Below are 23,764 nucleotides of genomic sequence, written 5' to 3'. Positions count from 1 at the left end.
ATGCATAAAACCATAAACCTACCAGGTATCTCAGTTTACACCAATTGACTCCTACATGGTTTTTATCTCATTTATACACCAAAGTAGTTACTAATGAGTTTAAAAATAGGTCTAGAAGTCAATTCTACCCAAACTAGTATACTTATTTATCACATGTTTTACCAATTTCAAATAAATCTTCATTCACATCAAAATACTACAAAGCACACAAAAGAATGTGGCTAGACATCTCAATCATATAATCAGAAGAATCATAAATTAATAACTCAGTCATTCACATCAAAATCATAACAATCTATTTAAATATTAGTTTCCTTCACCAATAATATAAGCTAAAAAGACAAAAAGTTTCACTAAAGACTCCTATTTTGCATATAAAAAGCTTATATAAAAGACATATCACACATTCACAATTGTAATCGAATACAAAAATTCATCTAGAGTCCTCAATTGACATATACAACTCTATAAACTCCACATGCAACAAATATGCCAGAAAAACTAAAAAAAATACAAAAGATGTTGAGAAACTCATCAAATAATATTATATTTTATTGCCAAGAATTCTATGACGTACTCTAATTTTCAGAAGATAATTAAAGGGGTCAGTATCTTCTAGAGAGTATAAAAAAGGAAAAATAGTTCACTTTTAGAAAAACAACAATTTTTATAAAATAAAAATCAATTAATCGCTTTTTCTATTTATAACTTAAACTATTTATTAATAAAATAATTGAGTGTCTTATAAAAATTACTTCTAGTCAAAACATTTACTTGGTCCTTATAACAAGATGATTTAAGTATTACATTCATCTTTTTAACAAGATCACTAATGACCACCATTAAGATTATTCAATTTCCCTTTTTTCATAAGAACATTAATCAAATAAAAATAACCTCATCTCCCTTTTTTCTCTTTATAAATTATGTCTTTCCTCAATATTTTAACTCACTGGAAAATACTATTCTAAAGAAGAAGAAAACACAATTTATTTTTTAAAATTAATCATGTAAATATATGATAATATATACTTTCAACTATGTGACAATAATAACATGAATATTAGTGATCAAGTATAACGGATCACTCATAACATAAGCTATTAAAATAAAATAAAAAATATAGAAGTACGAAAAAAGTAATAAAAGACATTTTATAGATGAAGCTTATTAAAGAAATGGTTAGATTTATTTTTTAAATACAAATAAATTTGTGAAGACAAAGAAAGACATTAGAAAGGTGAAGCAAAAGATGAAACGTGGGTAAAGAGTGATTGATGGATAATAGAAGAACCACAGAGAAGTAAGTTGGGACCACGATAGAGTGTTTTTCAATCGTAAAGAGCTTATAGTCTTGGTCAGTTTCAAGGGTGTCGGGTGATGATGTGGTCCGACAATTCTTGGAACAACACTGTAGAAAAATTAACATGGAAATTTCTTGGACGAGACAATACATTTGTTCAAAAAGCAAAAAGACTTGAATGCAATCGTAATATAAATTGACTTCGAATTTTTTCAGATTAATATTAGCAGAGACTAGAGTATAAAATGTATTAAGATTTGGTTTATTTAATAATTTTTTTTATTTGTGTTGAATTTAATGTTTGTTTTTTATTTATATAAATTTTTATTTTTGTAAAAAAATTTAATGTTTTTTTTTCGTTAAATTGATATTAATATTATTTAAAAATATCATGTATTAAAATTTAATGACAATTTAGATTTTAATACATGAAAGCCGAGAAAATCCTGGGCGTATTATTCCTTATTTATTCTTAAAGATCTTTTATTAATACTCGTAGTAGGTACGTTGATATCTCTACCAAATTAAAGTAGAAATTCAACTTAAAAACGCAAAGAAAGAAAAGGTGAAAAGAAACTGAAGTTGGGAACTGTTATAACGAAAAGCACCATTAATCCTTGGCCCAATCGATAAACTTTTGGAGATTCTTTGAAGATTGACCACCTTCAGCCGAGTTATTGAGGGTCAATTCCATCAGCTTCAACGATCTTGCTTTGATGTCTTCATTCCCAAGAACTTGCTCCACCTTCTTCCTTATCTCACCCTTTGATATCAGTCCATTTTCATCCTTGTCTAATCCCATTCCAACCTTCCACACATCACAAATGTACGACTTGTTAATAAATTGGTCACTGAAAAATGGCCAACACAAGAAAGGTACGCCACCACATAAACCTTCTATAATAGAATTCCAACCACAGTGAGTAATGAAGCAAGCTATGGCAGGGTGGTTCAGTATCTTCTTTTGTGGAGCCCAGCCAATAATTTTACCCTTAGATCCAATGAATCCATCTGGGTATGCATTATTGTCCTTGTTACTGTCATTACTCGGACGGACAACCCAAAGAAAAGGCTTGTTAAGAAGATCGAGGCCAAGAGCTAGTTCTTTGAATTGGTTTGCTTCCACAATTGCTAAACTTCCAAAGGAAACATAAACAACAGATTGAGGTGGGTGTTGATCCAACCAATCTAGGCAAGTTGTGTCTTCTCTCCAAAATGAACTTTTCGTTGTGTCACTCTGCATCAATGGCCCAATAGGAAGGAACCTTGGCCACTTCCCGAGTGCTCCTGGCTCAAGTTCGCAAGTGGTGTTGCAAAGCCACCACTCTCCAAACTTCAAACTTTCTGTATCTTCCAACATGTGAAGGAAAAAGTTCTTCCCAAGGCTACACCATGGAAGATTTGCCGTGTCCATCATAGGAGAATTTGGCAACAGCTGAATTTCCTGTTTCCTGGTTGGAAGTCCTGCGTTTAAGGCCCAAAGAAAATCAAGAAGTGCCGAGTCAGAGTTGAACCTTCACCCTAAAAATCCTTAGTCTACAAAATAGGACTTGAAAGAAGTTCATTAAGCATCATAAAAGTAATTACTGTTGTCACTACAGCAGTGTTTATTTAATATATCAATCTGCAGTGTGATGCAGTGATGTCCACCTTTTTGTCGTCAGTAAATAAAATCGCTTTTAGTGTTGGTAAAAAAATGTATAAAAACTAGGTTGGTGATTCCAATTTCTTGATGGAGTTTGATATTTAAATAAAAGGTTAGTTACCGTAATAGTAAGAATAATGACAGTAATAATAATTTTCATTTTCTTACCAGTTTCAGGGTCTATAATTCTATCATGAATAAGGGTTGGGATGGACTGAAAAGAGGCCAATGAAGTAGCTGATGCAGGCCACATAAGGGCTCCTTTGATACCCAATTTGTGTCCAAATTCCAAGGCCCATCCCATGTTCTTGGAAATAACCAGACAAGTGATCTTGCTGTCATCACCATCCGAAGCATTGATGTCTTGTAGGAGATTGTGAAGCTTAGGAGGCAAGGTGTTTCTGAGAGACAAAATGACCTTTGGCTGGTCACTTCTGTCGTCTTCTGGATCCAAACCATCTGGGAGTGCCACAAACTTTATCTGAGTTCCCAAGTGCTCAATTGCATTCTTCATTCTGGTTTGGTTGAACTCAGTGATCAAAAAGGTTATTTTGCAGCCATGGTTGACCAAAACCTGAGAGAACTGCAGCAGTGGATTCATGTGCCCCAGAATTGGATAAGGTATAACAAGAAAATGTGGGTGACTCATGTCTGCTGAGTAAAAGGTGTTTGAAGTTGATTTTTTGCTGCAAAGTGGCAAGTTATTTATACGACGTTAAGGATAACTTTTTGTTTGGTACATGTGAAAAACAAATAATAATATAACGTGGAAAAGAGAGAAGGAAAAAGCAAAATGAAATAGGTACAAGTTATGCGTGTGTCTCACGAAATAGTTCAACCAACGTGTCTCAATAAATAATTCAACCAAGTGACAAAAGAATGTCTTAAAACACGTTTTTAGTTTAAATTAGTACTCTTTTAATTTTTCAATTATATATTTTTTATTTTTCAATGTTGCAAAATGTTATTTTTAGTTTATGAATTAGACCATATTGACGACATAGATATGACCATCATAACTGACATTATTTTAAAAGTTAAAAGATCAACGGTTAAAATGGCTTAAAATAGGTAAATCAATTCGGTTCATTATGTATTTTAGTTGGATTAAGTTAAAAAAGAAATTACAAATTTAGGTGAGATAAAAATGGATCTGATTTACCAATCCAGACATTAAAAAAACTTATCTCACTCTTAACTTAAAATTATAATTATAGTTCAAAACACAATAAACTTTTATTTTGAAAATTTGGAAGAAAGAAACAGAGTATATGACATTTCATTCACTTTTTATCTTTTTTTTTTATTAGTCATCATTTTTTCTTAAGAAGATAATAAGGTATAATCTAGAATTATATTTAGTTTTTGTGATAAATGATTTATTTATTAAATAAAATGACAAAAAAAATTTACATAAGTTTGAAAATTTTTTATTTTGGTTATATATTAAAAAGTGTTGGAGTGCAAACAAAGTCCCACATTGAGTGAAATAAGGACTGGTCAAGGGTTTATATTTATTAAGTGAATCTGTTTAACTCGTAATGATAAGGTGGATTAAGTTCAAAATTTTTAAATTTATTAATGAGTGAGTTAAATTAGATTAATTCATGATTAATTTTTAATGATAAACTTACTTACTTGTTTTAACAGTTTTAATTAAAAATGAATAAAACATTTTTAACCACATTTAATCCTATCACTTAATTAAATCTCGGCAACGAATGTAAAGTAATATTTATCATATCATTAATATCTTTAGCATCTAATCCTAAAACTAAAATTAATATATTTACAAAATTTAAAGATTAAAGTAAATTAAATTTTTTATTGGAGAAAAAAAATAACTAACTTCAAAGGATAACAAATATTTAAATCTAAGAAAATATAAGGCTTAAATGTTTACTTTGTCCTCATGTTAAGAGGTGAATTTCTGTTTGGGTTCCTGTTATGAAAAGTGTATGAATAAGGTCATGTTCGTTAAGTTGACAACAACGACGTTAAGTCCATGCTCATGTGATCCTACTTTTTCTCTTCTCTCTTCTTTTTATCTTTCTTGTTAAGCTTTTTCTTTGATGATTTGTTGAACTTGTTCTTTCTTTGTGGACCTTATTCATATATTTTTCATAACATAGCGACCCAATATCTTCATTTTTAAAACTGAGTACTAAACATAAATTCACCTCTTAACATAACATGAGGACGAAGTAACCATTTAAGCCAAAATATAAATAATTATTAGATATGTTTTCTTACTCACAATAAAATTATTTTATTTTTACTTATTGGTTAATAAAAATAGAATACGCGTGGTTTAAAAAGGAAAAAAAAAATCTGAGTATCTTTGGGCCTAACAGAGGATGTGGAATCTATTGTTTAGCTATTAATATACACTTAAGGCTAACCAAATATGTGCGTAAACCAAACTCCAACGAGGATGCTTCCTGCAGCTCACCTATCTCACTATGCACTTTTCATTTTATACAGTTGTCCACCATTTATTAAAGTTAAATAAAAATTAATAATTTTGTAACTATCAACAATCCTCCTAACAACCAATAACCCTAAATTTTGTTTGATTGTATAAACCCTAAATCTGTTAGCAAAATGATGAAGATGAAGTTTTGATGATGTCCAAATCAAGTCAAGAGAAATCAAGATTCAAGATGTTATGAAGACTTGTATTGCTATGGAAAGCTTTTGTAATAATTGTAGTTTAGTGTCTAGGACTTAGATTTTTAGTGGTTTTGATTCCATGTAATTTTATATTATATAATTAATGTCCAGAGTCAAAATCGCACTGTTTTAATCGATTAAAACAAGTATTAATCGATTAAAACGAGTAAAAGCTGAAAACTCAACCTTTTCTGTTTTAATAGATTAAAACTTTTTTTAATCTATTAGCTAATCGATTAAAATACATTTTAATCGATTAAAGCTGACCGTTGGAGTTTTCAAGCTTTTGAAAAACTAGCCGTTGCACTGTAATAATCGATTAAAGCCTATAATAATCGATTAGTTAATCGATTATGCCTGAGAATAATCGATTAACAATAGCCGTTGGGGGTTTCAGATTTGAAGAACTAGCCGTTGTACTCATTTTAATCGATTAATCTTTGTATTAATCGATTAAATGCGTTAGGTGGCCCATTTTCGAAGAATGGAAGGGTATGAGGCTGAGTCTATAAAATGGCTCACTCTCCATCTCAAACACAACTCTTCCCTTGTGCTCTAGTACTCAGAAATCATTGAGACTTGTGTGTTCTTGTTCGGCTTGTGAAACTCGTGTCTGTGGAGCTGGTGAAGTGCTGCTACGGTGACAGAGGAAATAGCCGGTTCATCCTTGGTGTGTCTGAGGAGGTGTTCGGAAGAGGAAGTTCATCCTTCGTGAAGTATTCGGAGGAGGTGTTCATCCTTTGTGAAGACTCAAAGGAGGTGTAGGTTCATCTCTTGTGGTATCAAGAGAGGTGGTTTCTAAACTCTTACAAATTGTTTCTGTGTGATTGTAATTTGTAATTGTTTTGTGAGTAGTAAACTGTTTATCTTGTTTTGAGATAAGCGGCTGGACGTAGGATTGGTAAGATCCGAACCAGGATAAAATCATCTGTGCAAATTTCTCTCAACCTTACTCTCTTTATTTGTCTTTATTATTTGCTTGGTAAGTTTAATTGAGTAGAAATTAAAAGGCACACGTTCGTATTAAAAACCCTCTTGGTTTGTTATTCCACGCTAATAATTCCGCTGCAGCGATTCTAACAAAATCTCCTCTGTTGTATAAATTATATCCTACATGCACCCCCTTCCCTTTTCTTATTTTTTCACTTTTACTTGTAGTGTTAAATTATTTTCTGACTTTAGAGTTGTAAATTTATCTAGTGATGGTGGTGCTGTGGACAATGGAGGAGGAATAAGGCAGTGCTGGTGGTGTTGTGGATAGTGGAGGAGGAAGAAGGCAGAAAGCTTATCGCCAGTTAGAGACATAGCCGAAATTCGAACCCTAATCGCACTTCGAACTGCGGTTTAGGGGTGTTGCACTTCCAAGTGTGGTTTTACTGTGCAAACCTTTTTGTTATTTTTAACCTAAGGCTACAATTTCACATGCTTGCTTATGATGATTTGATGTTTATTTGCACATTACATTCTGAATCCTGTTTTACATCTTTCTTGTTCGTTTATTGTCATATATTCTTAGGAGTTATACTGTGTTTGACAAATAGTTTGATGACAACCAGTTTGATTTACATCATGCGTATGTTAAAAACAATTTAGGCATAATAATTATTATTTAATAAAATAAATAATTTCATAAAAATTACAGATTAAAAACAAATTTCGAAACAAATAAAATAAAATAAAACAAAAAAATATACATAATAAATAATATATAAAAAAATTAAAATTAAAAAAAAAGAACAAATTTAAAAAAAATTAACAAACAAATAAAAAAAAGAAAAACATATTACGAAAACATATTAACAAAAAAAAGTATATAAAATATTTTAAAAAATAACTTTAATATATTAACATAAATTTTCATAAGCGCAGAAAAAAGAAAACCAAAAAAAGAAAACCAAAAAAAAGCTTGACCGCATTTTGCACCTCCAACTGCGACGCTCCTCAACCGTCTTTCCAAGTGCAGCTCTACGCGAATAGCTCCAATTGCGACGACTCTCTCAACCAACCGCACTTCCAAGTGCGGCTCTGCCATAACTATAATTCCAAGTGCGCTTAAGGCGTCCCTCTCGTATCTCCTTCTACATTCCCAGATCTCACAACCACAACAACACCACACAACCACCAAACCAGAAACCAGAGAGGAGGGGAGGAGGGGATTCAAAATAAATGGTCAAAGTGAGGGAGGAGGGAAGGACTGTGGGAAGAGAGGAGAAAGAAAGAAGTATATGTTGCAAGATATGAAATACGACATAGAGGAAGAAAGGAGGAAAAAAGGTTGTAGGGTTTTCAAACGTGAATGCGGCACTGAGTGGAGAAAGATTTTCAAACGTGAAATGCGACATTGGAGTGAAGAAATGAGTGTAGGGTTTGCTTCTTTTTATTGAATGGATGGGTCAGCCTTTTTATTTAAAATCAAAATATTCCCTAACTTAGGATTACAGTTGGAAATATCAAATTAATGGGAGGTGTAGGGTGAAGGTAGTGAGATGCATGGAGAAACCCTCCCCAATAGTCTGAAGTAAGTAAAAAAAAAACTATTTGGATAATCAAATTTGATGAGTTTTAAGTAGAGCTGTCAAAACGGGCCACCCGGCCTGACCCGACTCAGCCCACCACGGGTTGGTCACTTAGTGAGCCAACCCAACCCGGCTCATTTATTAGCGAGCCAGAAAAATTCGAACCCGGCTCGACCCACCACGGGTTGGTGGGTAAACAGGTTGGCTTACTGGTTCACTTAATTACAATTTCTTTTAAATAAAAAAATTACAAACTTTCTATAATACAAATCTAAACAAATTTCACTCCCAAATTTCACTTCCAACATGAGTGTTTAATTAATTTTGAAAATAAGAAACTTAAATAATTTTTTCAAGCAAAAACAAAATAATAAATATTTTTTTATAAAACTAAAATTAATTTTTAATAAAATAAAATTAGATAGGTGGATTGGTGGGCCAACCCGGCCCATCACGGGTTCAACTCGTATGAGCCGGGTTTAAACGAGCCGGGTTGAAATCTGACCCGCATAAAAAAAAATACAATTTTTTCTAACCCAACCCGGCTCAAACCTGTGGTGGGCCGGGTTGGCTTGCGAGTTGTAACCCATTTTGACAGCTCTAGTTTTAAGAGTACCCAGAAACATATTATTGAAAAATCATTTCAGATTTTTAACATTAATTAAAAAAAAAGGAAATGTCGTGTTGTAAGAGATATGATGAGTTTTTTTTTTTTGGATAAATTTTATCAGCATAACAAGATATAAATGAAGATATAAGATAATTAAACTTTATTGTCTTATTTAATAAAAAAAAATGAACTCTTGTTATTTAGAGAGATTATATGAAGAAAAAAAAAACATTTAAGAAGTCGCCATTATAATAATTTAAATAATTTTTAGATGAGAAACGTTGGATCATATAAATTCATAATTTTTATTTGTGATGTTCTTTTATGTATACCGTATTTCTTTGATCTTGATTGAGTGAGAGTGAGTATTTTTTTCCTAATACATTTGGAAACTCAGGTGTCGTCATATATGTTATTAAAATCGAATTGAATGAAATCAACCTATTTTTCGATTAATTTACAAAGATTCGAAGTTCTAACGTTAAATTTATTTTAGAACCATTTATTACAAAGTGAAATAGTTCACACATACTACATTAGTTTCCTTTGAGATATAGAACTAAAGAGAAAACAGACAAAGAAAACTTTGATTCGAAACTATTGCTGAAGGTATTATTATCATTACTTGGCCCAGTTAATAAACTTTTCGAGATTCTTTGAAGATTCACCATCCACAACTGAGTTATCCACCAACAATTCCTGCAGTTTCAGTGATCTTGCTTTTATGTCTCCATTCTCAAGAACTTGCTCCACCTTCTTCCTTATCTCTTCCTTCAGTATTAATCCATTTTCATCCTTGTCTAATTTCAGACCAACCTTCCAAACATCACAAATGTATAACCTGTTTACAAATTGGTCACTGAAAAATGGCAAACACAAGAAAGGTGTGCCACTGCATACACCCTCCAAAGTGGAATTCCAACCACAGTGACTGATGAAGCAAGCTATGGCAGGGTGGTTCAATATCTTTTTCTGAGGTGCCCAGTTCACAATTTTACCTTTACTTCCATGGAATTCATCAGGGTATGCGTTGTTTACCTTGTCATTATCACTACTTGGACGAACAACCCAAAGAAAAGGCCTTTTTAGGAGATCAAGGCCTAGAGCTACTTCTTTGAATTGGTTTGGTTCCAAGATTGCTATACTACCAAAGGAAACATATACAACGGATTCAGGTGGCTGCTGATCCAACCAGGTTAGGCAAGTTGTGTCTTCTTCCCAGAATGAGCTTTTGTTGCTGTCACTTTCCATCAATGGTCCAATTGGGAGGAACTTTGGTGATACGGAAACTGCTCCAGGCTCAAGATCAGAAGTACTGTTACAAAGCCACCATTCTCCAAACTCCAAGTTTTTCATCTCTTTAACTATATGAGGGAAGAATTTCTTAGCAAAGCCACCCCATGGGAGGTCTTCAGCATCCATCACAGGCATATTTGGGGAAAGCTGAATTTCTTGTTGTTTGGTTTGCTCTCCTGCATTTGCAATGCCACAAGTTTCTCAAATATTCTCTTCATTCTTTCTAAATCAAAAGATCAAAACTTGCATTTTAATTTTTTTTTTTTATCGAAAATACATGTCTCCTCCTCTTTAGGATTTTTAGTATATAAATGGATTGAAACCTCAAGTTAATTTTGTCGAGTTGAGTTAAGTTTAAAGTCTACTTTTTAACATTATATCAGATTCAGGTTAGAGTCTATTTTAGCAAGATTTGTGTGAACATATTGTTTCACTCGTTATCGACCACTATCAGACCACCCATTAATGTTTAGTCTCACGCTCAAAATGTATATATCTTAATGTAAGGGAATATATTGAAAGTCCCATATTAACCAAAGATTATAATATATAAGTAAGTGCAAATTTTACCTTAAAAGTCAATTTTGTAGATTTAAGTTAAACTTAAATTTTATTTCTTAACCGTCATGAACCAAATCATATTTACTGATAATTTATCAATCTAACTCAAACTAAGTCGAAACAAGTTTTTAGAATTTATAAATTTTTACAAACCAAAGTTGAGGTTTTTTTATTCATATATTTTAGAATCAAGTCCGACTTTGTACAAATTTAAGTAACATAGATAAAAGGAGCACACGAAAATGGTGTTATATATAATATTTTATACGATTTGTTGAAAATTTATTAATGACTGATTTTTTTCATATTTCTTCCCAAAGTAACAATATTTATATTTTGACTATATCATAAATTTCAACTACAAGTGACCCATCTATTTTCGGGTCAAAGAGTGAATATATATCAAGCACTGAGTGTGTAAACCTGGAGAATATAATCAAACAAGTGCCTAATCATATATTGGTTTATCACAAATGAAAGATTTTACTGCAAAATTATGATAAGAGAAACAAGATATAAGCTTATTTGGATAAATTACATGACATAAAATTAAACTCAACCTCACAAAATTAATCCTACAAAATCACTTTATAACATTCTAATAGGTGGACTTTCACAACAACTACTCACACCTAATTAAACAAACTTTAAATCTAACTCAATTCTACAAAAATAATTATTCACAATCCAGCTAAATAAATTTTAAATTTAATTTAATCTCACAAAAACACTCACGTTAAATTAAATAAATTTTAAATCTAACTCAATTCCACAAAATCAGTTTCTAAAACGAGGTTTATATCTACTTATATACTATAAATTAAACTTAATTTTCATAAAAAAAATCAATGAAAATATCATATTCTTACCTTGTGAGTCGATGATTCCATCCTCAATGAGCCTTGGAATGAAATAGAATGCTGCCAAGGAAGCTGCAGATGCAGTCCAGAGAAAAGCAGCTTTAATTCCCAATTTGTGGGCAGCTTGCAAGGCCCAACCCATGTGCATTGTAGCAACTATGCAGGTGATGTTGTTGTGAACATCCAAAGCATTGATATCTTGTACGAGCTTTGGAAGAAAAGCAGGCATGTTGGTTTTGATAGATACGAAAAGTTTGTGATGGTCACTTCTATCATCTTCTGGATCCAAGCCATCTGGGAGTGTCACAAACCTCATCCCTTCTTCTTTAAGGTTGTCTAACCCCCCAACAGAGCTATTAGCTCGTTTGTGGTTGAACTCAGTGTTCACGAAAGTGACTTTGCAGCCGTGTTTGGTTAGAGCCTCAGAAAACTGCATCAGGGGGTTCACGTGCCCTTGAACCGGATATGGTATAACAAGAAAGTGGGGGATACCCATTTGCTTGAAAATTGCTTTCAAGGAAGAGAAATACCAGGAAGCTGAAATATCCAAGAGTTTGAGCTGGATTTTATCGACTGGTGTACCAGTTTTTCATTAGACTTTTCTATGTAGAAAGTATTTCTCCAAGTTCGCTTTCAAAAGTTTTCATCAATTGACATCGTTGCATTAAGTACAGACCACGTCAGATTCTAAATGCTTTTAAATTTGGGCTATCAGAACCTAAAAAATATAGTAATTAATTCTGATTAATTAACTGCATGAACACCTACCGCCTTAGATTCATGAAAAAATTTAGATATATTTGTTATTTATTGTTAGTAGGAATTATTGGTGCTATTTTTAAATAAAAAAAAACAAGACTGTACATATTTTAAACCGTGGTAAGAGTAAGCCTGTTTTCATATCTGATATTATAATTGATTACAGTTATAGTGTATTAAGAAGTGTTATTTACAATCCATTTGGTAAGAAAGAAATAAGGTGATAAAAGGGTTAAACTAGAAATTCAAAAGATTCAGTTGAAGAGAAATAAAAAATTATAATAAAAGTCTATTAGTTTTTAATTCTCTGAATTTTATTTCTGATATCAGATAAATTCAACTCTTTTTTTCCTTCACCATAACGTACAATATATAATAGAGCAATGCCAATAACAGGGACCACCTTCATAAGTGTGGTCCATGATGCACCATTTTCACTTATCCTAAGATTCATCTAGAGATAATAACCATATCCTACTATCACCAGTTCTGGAACCTCCCCATGTTTCAACTTTCTCTCACTTCTCAGGCCTAACTCTGCCAACCCTCTCTAGCAACCCAGCTTCCTCCTTGAAGTGGATATAAAGAAAAATTATCATGTTGTTAAACCAGTGACGGAATAAAAACAAAATATTAATCAGAAAAGTATTAAATTTCTGCTTCCAAGGAGACTTTTTGTCCGTCCGTGGTTGACAATAAGTTTGTATGAGGGTCATCACATGTTATGTTGTAATAATGTGTGTTGTAAGGTACTTGTAAAGTTTGACTGGCAACGTCCCTGCCAAAAGTCAAAAGTATTAACTAGAACCATAATTATTTTTTCTATGCTACTGCACTAGCGTGATAGTACTATTTTATATACTTTTGATAACTCATATCGTACTCATATACTTTTGATAATATAGCGAAATGAAGAAGGGTCTTCAAAGAAAAGCCAAGATGAAGTGCATACAACGTACGAAACGAAAAGGAAAATTGTGTGTAAAATATGTTGTGTGTTTGGAACGATAACCAAGCCTTTGGGCATCATACTCTGTTATGACTGGTGTTAGCTGAATGAAACCAAAAGAAATTATTGAAAGCTACAATAATTACGTAACAGAAACCGATAGGTTAGTAATAATGAATAATGAAGGGGACACAGGATTCATTGAACGAACTTCATAATACAAATGGGATGTATACGACAGCTCCTAACATTTTCAATTTTCATAGATTAAGTTGTCTAGTACATAAATATGTCTACGAAATAAATTCCGAACATTCAAATAAAAGTAAAATAAAATAAAATAAAATAACAGCTTCGAATCCAAAGTACTATTACTGTGCCCACTTGATAAACTTTTCTAGATTTTTGGAAGACTGGCCACCTTTGGATATGTTATTCATGGTCAATTCCTTCATTCTCAATGATCTTGCTTTTATGTTTTGATCCCCAAGTAATTGCTCAACCTTATTCTTTATCTCTTCTTTTGATATCAATCCATTTTCGTCCTTGTCTAATCCTACTCCAACCTTCCAGACATCACAGATGTATGACTTGTTAACAAGTTGGTCCTTGGCAAATGGCCAGCACAAGAAGGGTGTGCCACCACATACACCTTCTACAGTAGAATTCCAACCACAGTGACTGATGAAGCAAGCCAATGCAGGGTGGTTTAATATCTTCTTCTGTGGTGCCCAAGCTACAGTTCTACCTCTCTTTCCATGAAAATCATGAGGGTATGCATTAATGTTTACCTTGTTGTCATTTGGACGTACAACCCAAATAAAAGGCTTCTTGAGGAGATCAATTCCAAGGGCTAATTCATTAAATTGGTTGGGGTCCATTACAGCCATGCTACCAAAGGAAACATACACAACAGATTGAGGTAGTTGCTCGTCTAACCACTCCAAACAGGACGTGTCTTCTTCCCAGAATGAACTTTTGTTGCTGTCACTTGCCATCAATGGACCAATTGGAAGCAGCCTTGGTGACATGGAAAACACTGCAGGCTCAAGATTATAAGTTGTGTTGCAAAGCCACCATTCTCCTAACTTCATGGTCTGCATCTCTTGCACGAGATGATCAAAGTGCAACTTCTCATGCCCACGCCATGGAAAGTTTTCTGTGTCCATCGAAGGCATGTTTGGGGAGAGTTGAATTTTCTGTCTTCTTCCAGGGATTCCTTCAATGCCAAAAACGAAAAACCATGAAAGAACCTCCTTAGTATATATGATACTAATTATTAATCTCTCAAAAACTGACATAACAAGTACCATAAATGTTAATACTCTTACCATATGAATCTATAACGCCATCATCAATCAGCCTTGGGATGCAATCACACAAGACGAGAGTAGTTGCTGATGCAGGCCATAGAAGAGTGCCTTTGATTCCCAAAGTGTGGGCGACTTTCAAGGCCCAAGTCATGCTCAATGTCACAACAATACAAGTGATCTTATTGTTTACATCTAAAGCATTGACATCTTGTATGAGCTTAGGAAGCATGGAGGGCATATTGGTTTTGATGGAACGAACAACTTTCTTCTGGTCACTTCGATCATCTTCAGGGCCTAACCCATCTGGGAGTGTCACAAACCTTATCCCTGATCCCTTGAGGTTGTCAAGGCCAGCACCAGTGGCGTTCAACCGTTTGTGGCTGAACTCTGTATTCAGAAAAGTGATGCTGCAGCCATGTTTGGCCAGAATCTGAGACAACTGGACGAGGGGATTCACGTGGCCTAGAACTGGATACGGTATAACAAGAAAGTGAGGGCTGATGGCCATGGTTGTTGGAAATTTTGCTCTCGAAAATCGAGTTCTGAGGGGATTCAGAAAACGTTAGTCTGTGTGGAGATTGTTGCTTGGGCAAGTGCTTGATCAGTTGCCATTAATGATGCATTGACTTTTAAGGTACGAGAGTACCATGTTCATCTACACCCACGCTATTTAATGTTCAAACGTATCGAACTAAGCTTGTCTCGTTTTCTAAGAACACCAACAAAAAGCCAAAATTCGAAAAACGATAACCTTTGCTGTGTAAAAGGTCATCATTATTCCTTTACTCTAATTTTCTTACCGTCAGACAAAAAAACTTCACCACAGGTTATTAACTAATATTACTTATCAAATTATTATTTTAAAAATCAATAATTTTATATGCACGACAGTTTTTTATTAAATGTTTACAAATATTTTACATTAAAACTATAAATATAAAAGAATATTCTTCACAAGCTAACAGCATTTATTTGATTTTCTTCTTATCTGTTCACATCATTCCTCACATCATCTGCATATTTTAAAATAGAAAGTGTGACCGAAATTATTTAAACATTTATTATTTACGTTTAAGATAATATTTTAAAATAAATATTAAATGCATATGAAGATTTTCGTTTTACACTGGGTATGCATCTATAGAAAGAAATAGAGATTCGAGTATTACGAGAAGTAGGAATGATAGATTAATTCATCTTGTAAACTCGTTCTTAATTTAATTGGGTATTTTTATAATGACTATAAATAGAACTAGTATCTAATTTTTTAAATTAAGTATAGATCCGTTAAATTAAATATGTGTATATTTGTTTTATATATATATATATATATATATATATATATATATATATATATATATATATATATATATTTATTTTCAAATCATCCAAGTTTTAAATTATTAAAACACTTATTTAATTAATATTTAAAGAGTAAAGGGAGATACAAACACACACAACATAAGTGTATATACTCGACTTAATTTATAAGTCGAAAATAATAATAAATCTACTATTATAATTATTCTTAAAATATGAAGAGATAATGTTATTATTTAAAAAATATGTATATTATCTAATATGATATCAACAGAATTGTTAATATCCTTCACATACTCTAAACATCTATAAATATTATGTCACATTTTACTCAATATTATTTACTATTATTATATTATTAACCAGATTATTGGAATGTTTTTATAATCACTATACAAATATAGAATCGAGGATATGAGATAAAAACTTTATAACCATTATATAGTATATAATGATCAATTTTTATTTCAACCCCGTTCGACAAAGTTGTTATATTAACTAGGTATCTTAATAATTGCATCAAAGAACGAAACTTTGTATATCAATATAATATATAAAAGTAATGTATTATTGTTAAAAATAAAATATATTTTTAATCTAATCAACCCTATGAATTTGTTAACTTTTAAAATAATTGTATCAAAATCATTTGATGCTTTCCAACACCGTAAAACCAAATTACATTAATGTTGCACAAGGGGCCCTCATGACAATAAGTTCGTTTTCCATGAATAGCTTGTCGTGGACAAAACAATGCTATGTTGGCTTAGATTGTTTTTTTTTATCATGAACAACGGATTTTCCCTAAACTCACACAATTTATCAGAAGTGGACTTTACATTGGCTTGTAAGATGAGATTTGCATGTCACTGGTAAACTCTAACCATGATTCTGATATCATGTTAAAAGTAAATTTTAAGTCTAACTCAATCTCACAAAACCAGCTTGTAAGGTGAGATTTACATCTCACTTATATATTATAACGTGGGACTTCCAAAATATTGTTCAAAATTCTTAAACTAAACATTTTTTTAAATAAATTCATGTTAATTATTACTGTGAAGTTTGATATTTGATTGATGTTAACATTCCAAAGTTCATTGCATTTCAAAATTTAGTTTGTTTATATATATCATTAGTTTAATCAAATGATTAAATACTTTTTTGAAAATTACCATACAAAATTTATAACTTTTGATTAGTATGAGAGTCCATAACTAAAAATTATTAAAAATTCTATATATTATAATATATTTCAATTAAAAAAGTTGACTATAAGTCTTGTTAACAAGAACTCAAATATATACATAAGTATTCATAATAATAATATTATCTGATTTAAATCAAGTCTTTACATATTTAATTTTAATACTACTACAAAACATTTATGTTAATGAAAATATTATATATATATATATATATATATATATATATATATATATATATATATATATAATTATATTCGTTTATCTAATGAGTCTTTTATATTCTAACAATTAATATTTACTAAAAAAATGGAGATAAGGGTTGAAGCCACCTCCGAGAAAAGATCGATAGAGATAAAGAAGAGATATTGTCTAAGTTTTACATAATCTTGTATAAGAAATGTGACAGATCCATTTGCAGGAAAAACACAGTAGTTATCATGGTTACTTATATGATAGAGCAGTGTTGCAGAGATTATAGGCACCGCAACAGTACTTAATGTAGCAGATTGCACCGAAAGGCATTGTGCAGTGGATATATATGGATTTAAAAATATTTTATGTTTTGCTTCATTGTCAAGTTTTAATCTTTATGTATTTTATAACGAAAAGGGAAGGCCAAGCAGGGTTTTGATTCTTCCTCTCCTGTCTGTCATGCTTTCGTGCACGACACTAGGTTACAGATTTTCCTACGTCTGAATTACATACTCTCATGTCCCACTCTTCATTATTTTATTTTATTATACAACAACCATGTCGTGCTTTGATAAGTAATCTATTCTTAAACAACTCTTAGCTTGATGTTAGCTTCTTCACTTACTGTAGGAGCCATATTGCACCACTGTTGTTGAAAATTAGTGTCCGTGTAAATTTTATATTGATAAAATAAAAAAATGAAATATTATATAAATATAAAAGATTTATTAATATATTATTTTAAGATTTTAAATAAAATGTAATGTTAGTTTTTTATATAGTTAGAGTCAGATTTTATTTAATATGGTGTTAATATCTTATTATTAAGGTGTATCTCTCAATCTTAGTAAAATATTTTTTTAGGCATAATTAAGTCATTAACAGTGTAGATCCTTTAGAGATATTTTAGAAGATTAGTTTGTCCATGAAAAATGTACTGTATATATACAAACTTTTTTTTAAATGATTATATAAATATAAACATGAAAGACTTATTAATATATTATTTTAAGATTTTGAATAAAGTGTAGTGTGAATCTTTTATCTTGTTAGATTAAAATCTTATTTGGTATGTGTTAATATCATATTATTAAGGTGTATCTCTCAATCCTATTCAATTTTTTTAAGGCATAATTAAATCATTAACAGTGTAAATCCTTTAAAATACTTCAGAAGATTAGTTTGGCCATGAAAAGTGTACTATATACCCACAAACTTTCTTTTAAATGATTATTTACCCTATCAAGAAGAGTCTTTCACCGTATTTCAAATTTTTTTTAATATGTTCATAATCATCATCTTTTTTGTCACTGTGTTGATTAATACTTAATTTTCTTTTAAATGATATTTTACCGTAGGATTAGTCTTTCACCGTATTTGCAAGAAAAAGGAAACGAATGTGTCCACACTAAATTATCATATTTTTTTGTCATGGTGTTTGTTAATTGATTACTTAATTTAAATCGATTCAAAAATTATATTTAAAAATGTTGATCTTAATAATATAAAATAAATTAGAATTTAAAATGTGATAATCGAGAGTTGTCTAAGAAGTTTGAGACCACGGCGAAAATTTAGAATATATATGTGTGTCGGAATTTTATATGATTTATTATAACATTCTCCCTTGATAAATAATATTAATTTATATTTTTTTGTGTTATTTATTAATTCTTAATTAGAATTAGGACTATATATTTATATACACAAATGTGAGTATGGGTTGTTATTCGACCACTTATCATCTCAAGTTGTTTTATATTTTTTTAATATATGGTAAAATATTTCAATAAAACGAAATAAAATAAATTTTCAACTGCTACAAATCTACAATATTCTTATATTAGTTATACATTTTAAATCGTTAACCATGCTCTTCAAATTTTCAAACAATAATTTTTAAATTGAAAATATTAACATTTCAGAATACATATTTTTACTCTCATTTTCTGTTTGCTAATTTTTTTAATTACCTTTAATATTAATCAAACTTAATGTTTCAACGTTAATAATGAGTAAAAGTAAGTAAAAGTAAATAAAATAAATAACAATAAACTATTATAAGATCAAACCTTGAAAATTTGATGTACCTCATTCACTCTACACAGAAAATATACAATATCAAAAATTAATTCTTATTATTATTGTTGTTGAAATTATTACTTCATTGCTCGTTGAATTACAATACTAATTACCATACTTTTATTTAAGTAATGTTTGAAACTAAAAATTTAAGAAAGGTGAGGCTAACAAGATGTTGACCTCCATGCTTTAGCCTTCTACGAGGTTCCTACATAAAGTGAATATCTTTTATAAAACAAGTGACATCATTTTTTTATATTTAAACCAAGCTATATAGCCTATAATACATTATGAATAAATTTAAAACATTTATTACAAACAAAAATTATGTATGAACATCAAACAACCTTATCATAATTAAGAGGTGAACAACTACGTCGTTTTTATATCACTGTCTACATACTATATATATGTTTTAATCTAAATGATATATGTTTAAATAGTCAACTTGTGTGGGCACTAAAAGAAAATGGTATTACCAATTGCAAAATTTTGTAAATAATGCACTAAATATATAGGTAAGACTGATTTATTTATAGTTATAAAAAAATTTATAGATAAATTAGCTAACGATATAAATTATAAAATTTGTAAATAATTATACACCGATATAAAATAATAATTTATTCTTTTTCAAACAGGTCCTGTTCATTAAAAAATGTCCTTGCATTATTATGATATTCAAACTTCAGATTTGTTGTTACTAGTGATATATATAACTTAGAACATTTTTACACATTTACTCTTAAAAACATCTTTTAGGGTACAAGTTATTGAAAAGCTCCTTTTTAGATACTTTGATCATTCTCACATAAATCTTTTTCACTAAGTTTACAATTGAGTAATTTCTTGAGATTGCAGTCAAAATTTTCAAATATACTAATCAACATCTTTTTCCCTAAGTTTACAATTGACTTATTTCATATTTTCTCCTTTTTCAACTTTTCAAACTTTGTTTCAAGATTCATTTTAGTATCAGCATACCTTCCACACCATATATTAATGCAGACATGAACAAATTTTACCAAGATTTGAATTACAGTATGATTTTCTCAGAAATGAAACTAACTTATCTTGATATAGTATTCCAATAAACCAAAAGATTTCAAATATGAACTCATTTTAACAACTCATGGATCATATTTTCAAAAAATTGAGAAACAACAAAGAACACTGTTCTCTGAAACTATTTGATCCCTCACTGGTCTTCTTCTATGCACCCATATCATTAGGAGTAATATTTATTCTAAAATCATTCCAAACCATATTCACTAATCAGAATATTATTATCAATAGAATAACATTTAACAATTTATAAAGGTTTTGCAGTACATTTAACACCAATCCTTTTATTATTATGGAAATGGGAATTAAGTTCAATATGTTAAAGATGCTTAAAGACAACGTAGTTTTGATTATAACAGAACATTATTAGTAACTATATATATTCCAACCATTTCCAAGCTAAAAAGCACTATTACTCTGCCCAGCTGATAAAGCTTTTCAGATTCTCTGAAGATTGACCATCTTCTACTACGTTATTCAGGGTCAATTCCTTCAGTTTCAACGACCTTGCTTTTATGCCTTCATCACCAAACAGTTGTTCCACCTTCTTCGTTATCTCTTCCTTTGATACTAATCCATTTTCATCCTTGTCTAATCTCAGTCCAACCTTCCACACATCACAAATATATGACTTGTTCACAAACTGATCCTTTACTAATGGCCAACACAAGAAAGGGACGCCACTACATATACCTTCCATGCTAGAATTCCAACCACAGTGACTAACGAAGCAAGCTATGGCAGGGTGGTTCAAAATCTTCTTCTGTGGTGCCCACTTCACAATTCTGCCTTTACTTCCGTGGAATTCATCAGAGTATGAATTGTTTACCCTTTTATTGTCACTAGAATTCACAACCCAAAGAAAAGGCTTGTTAAGTAAATCAAGTCCAAGAGCCAATTCCTTTAATTGGTTGTGATCAATTACTCCCGAACTACCAAAGGCTACATATATAACAGATTGAGGTGGCTGATGATCTAGCCAGTCTAAGCAAGTTGTGTCTTCTTGCCAGAGTGCACTTTTGTTGCTGTCAGTTGCCATCAATGGACCAATAGGTAGGAACCGTGATGATATGGAAAATGCAGCAGGCTCAAGATTGTGTGCTGTGTTGCAAAGCCACCATTCTCCTAACTTAATAGTCTGCATCTCTTGTGCAATATGATGAATGACAGTCTTATCTAGGCCACACCATGGAAAGTTTTCTGTGTCCATCATTGGCATATTTGGGTAGAGTTGAATTTCTTTCTTTTCGATTGGCTTTCCTTCAAAGCATAAAGAATGAGGTTAAGTTACAAATAAAATTTTCTCAGATATCTTAACTGTTGCTTGGTTCTCCTAACTTTTAGAAGTAACACTTAACACCAAAGTTTAGTTAAACGTTAAAAACTCGAGCATTGCTTTAATCTGATATGGATACATGAAGTAGGAAATAAATAAAACGCACATTCATGTGTTCAGTATGTGTGTGAATTTGTGGATAGAGTTTCCTTCTGTTCCTTCAAACATACTATTTGGTGTTAATTAGTAACCACACTCAAATTTTTTGACATGAAAGTACTAGAGTTTTTCATAGCAATAATTGCGTATTTGGAAACAAATCTATTGAATATCTAGTTTACATCTTGCTATTATAAATCTTGATCTTCAGTTTAACTCAAGTTCACCTAGTTAAAACAGATATCAATAACGTTTCAAAACATCCCAAACAAACTAAAGAACAATAGGAATCAAGAAGAAAAACACACAATACACTAGAAGTTTACTGTAGTTCAGTTAGAGTATTAACTACACGGACAATTTACTGTAAATTTTTTGTCAAACTCGGAGTTACAGAGGAAACATCACAGAGTTACAGACAAAACATCAGAGATTATAACTCAATCCTTAGTCTATCTTAACTCATAATAAAATTGCTTCATTTATCTTAGCCCATCCCAACGTCACATGCCTAGCTTCATTTATCAACCCTCTAATTACTCTAACATTATAAGTAGGCAAACCATCATACAATAGAAACTCCTAATTTGCATCAAATGTTACCCATGGAACAGTTTTCACAACCAAAGTTCATTAGATACTTACAACCAGAGGCTCCACACATAATAGCCTATAAGACAACCTTAAACAGAGTTGTTTACTGAGTCAATATCAACAATCTCATATAAAAACACCCACACCTCACAAATTACCCTACTTCCTAGAGCAATTCTTTACAAGTGTGTTTAAGATAACTTGAAGTTGTCAAACAATTAAATTTACTTCTTTTCTGTGCTAAAGTGAGAAAATAATTTAAATATTGCCAATGTAGAAAGTAGAGAAATTTGACGTTAAGAGAAAAATTTAGAAATATCTGCGGTTGAAAAGCTTTACCATCTGAATCTAGGATTCCATCTTGAATAAGCTTTGGGATGCAATCACATGTGGCCAAGGAAGTGGCAGATGCAGGCCACAAAACAGCTCCTTTAATTCCCAATTTATGGCCAACTTCCAGGGCCCAACTCATATTCACTGTGACAACAATGCAAGTGATGTTATTGTTAACATTCAATGCATTGATATCTTGTATGAGTTTGGGAAGCATATGAGGCATGCGAGTTTTGATTGAGAAAATAACTTTCTTGGGGTCCTTTCTGTCATCTTCAGGGCCCAAACCATCTGGGAGCGTCACAAACTTAATCTGGGGTCCCTTTGAATTCTCCAGCCCAGCATCTGCTGTATTCATTCGATTGTGGTTGAATTCTGTATTTAGGAAAGTGATCTTGCAGCCATGTGTGGCAAGAATCTCAGACAACTGCATAAGGGGATTCACATGTCCTACACTTGGATAAGGAATCAGCAGAAAGTGAGGGATGCCCATCTACTTCTAAATTGGCTTTCACTGCATCAATTGTTGGTAGATGAAGACTGAGTGAGTGTTGCTTCATTTAAGGCTTGCACTTGGTTGTGGTAAAAGATGTCAGCAGAACCTTCAGAAATTTATTACGTATTTCTGGCAGACTGTGCATCTGTGGTCTCAACGTTACGCTTTACGAAAAATAATTAATAACACTGTTACCGTTATGATTTATGTAAAGATTATTTAACGTTTCGGTGTGGTGTCTTCACACTATTTCGTCAATTCTTTAACGTTCAATTCTCCGTTTTCAAATTTTCAAATTTTGAGGGGAGGATCAGTACGTTTAAATAGTTATATGTACATGTTATATTATCACAACAAAATTTTCATAATAAACCAATTTCAACTAGGAGTTCGAAGTGAGCTCTTAGAGTATTGCGCTCGGTGAGGAACGTTGTCGTAACTCACCAGAACCTATTCCACCTAGGGAACGTCCTAGAGCGAGATACTAGGGTCTAAACGATTGGAAGAATGTGAAAGCTAAAGAATGAACTGAAGAAAAGGCCAGGTAATACGTA

The 23,764-nt window shown here is 31.5% G+C and overlaps 4 protein-coding genes across 4 annotated transcripts; all 4 read right to left on the bottom strand.

Moving 5' to 3' along the window:
- Nucleotides 1-1,745: 1,745 nt before the first annotated feature.
- LOC108323053 (UDP-glycosyltransferase 83A1) lies at nt 1,746-3,634 on the bottom strand. Its single transcript, XM_017555377.2, has 2 exons — nt 3,117-3,634; nt 1,746-2,767 (listed from the first exon to the last, which is right to left on the bottom strand). The coding sequence occupies exons 1-2, from the start codon at nt 3,595-3,597 to the stop codon at nt 1,914-1,916; spliced, it is 1,335 nt and encodes a 444-aa protein (XP_017410866.1). The 5' UTR covers nt 3,598-3,634; the 3' UTR covers nt 1,746-1,913.
- A 5,599-nt stretch (nt 3,635-9,233) lies between these two features.
- On the bottom strand, nt 9,234-12,123 carry LOC108323054 (UDP-glycosyltransferase 83A1-like). Its single transcript, XM_017555379.2, has 2 exons — nt 11,474-12,123; nt 9,234-10,219 (listed from the first exon to the last, which is right to left on the bottom strand). Exons 1-2 carry the CDS (start codon nt 11,958-11,960, stop codon nt 9,369-9,371), a joined length of 1,338 nt encoding a protein of 445 aa, XP_017410868.1. The 5' UTR covers nt 11,961-12,123; the 3' UTR covers nt 9,234-9,368.
- Nucleotides 12,124-13,403: 1,280 nt separating this feature from the next.
- On the bottom strand, nt 13,404-15,174 carry LOC108323052 (UDP-glycosyltransferase 83A1-like). Its single transcript, XM_017555376.2, has 2 exons — nt 14,504-15,174; nt 13,404-14,391 (listed from the first exon to the last, which is right to left on the bottom strand). Exons 1-2 carry the CDS (start codon nt 14,991-14,993, stop codon nt 13,544-13,546), a joined length of 1,338 nt encoding a protein of 445 aa, XP_017410865.1. The 5' UTR covers nt 14,994-15,174; the 3' UTR covers nt 13,404-13,543.
- A 5,385-nt stretch (nt 15,175-20,559) lies between these two features.
- Nucleotides 20,560-23,357, bottom strand: LOC108323049 (UDP-glycosyltransferase 83A1). The gene is made up of 2 exons (XM_017555373.2): nt 22,721-23,357; nt 20,560-21,612 (listed from the first exon to the last, which is right to left on the bottom strand). Exons 1-2 carry the CDS (start codon nt 23,205-23,207, stop codon nt 20,765-20,767), a joined length of 1,335 nt encoding a protein of 444 aa, XP_017410862.1. The 5' UTR covers nt 23,208-23,357; the 3' UTR covers nt 20,560-20,764.
- Between the last annotated feature and the right edge of the window lie 407 nt (nt 23,358-23,764).

Source organism: Vigna angularis, chromosome 2 (genome assembly GCF_016808095.1).
Source record: "Vigna angularis cultivar LongXiaoDou No.4 chromosome 2, ASM1680809v1, whole genome shotgun sequence".
Classification (NCBI taxonomy): Eukaryota; Viridiplantae; Streptophyta; class Magnoliopsida; order Fabales; family Fabaceae; genus Vigna; species Vigna angularis.
Note: the sequence above shows the minus strand (reverse complement) of the source record. Positions and strands in the feature narration are given on the sequence as shown.

Bases quoted from the DNA above. Each gene is read 5' to 3' on its own strand.
- LOC108323053 (XM_017555377.2), bottom strand. From the start codon at position 3,597: ATGAGTCACCCACATTTTCTTGTTATACCTTATCCAATTCTGGGGCAC. The intron at 2,768-3,116 runs GTAAGAAAATGA...CCTTAAACGCAG, and splicing joins AATTATAGACCCTGAAACTG to GACTTCCAACCAGGAAACAG.
- LOC108323054 (XM_017555379.2), bottom strand. From the start codon at position 11,960: ATGGGTATCCCCCACTTTCTTGTTATACCATATCCGGTTCAAGGGCAC. The intron at 10,220-11,473 runs GTAAGAATATGA...TTGCAAATGCAG, and splicing joins TGGAATCATCGACTCACAAG to GAGAGCAAACCAAACAACAA.
- LOC108323052 (XM_017555376.2), bottom strand. From the start codon at position 14,993: ATGGCCATCAGCCCTCACTTTCTTGTTATACCGTATCCAGTTCTAGGC. The intron at 14,392-14,503 runs GTAAGAGTATTA...TTGGCATTGAAG, and splicing joins TGGCGTTATAGATTCATATG to GAATCCCTGGAAGAAGACAG.
- LOC108323049 (XM_017555373.2), bottom strand. From the start codon at position 23,207: ATGGGCATCCCTCACTTTCTGCTGATTCCTTATCCAAGTGTAGGACAT. The intron at 21,613-22,720 runs GTAAAGCTTTTC...TATGCTTTGAAG, and splicing joins TGGAATCCTAGATTCAGATG to GAAAGCCAATCGAAAAGAAA.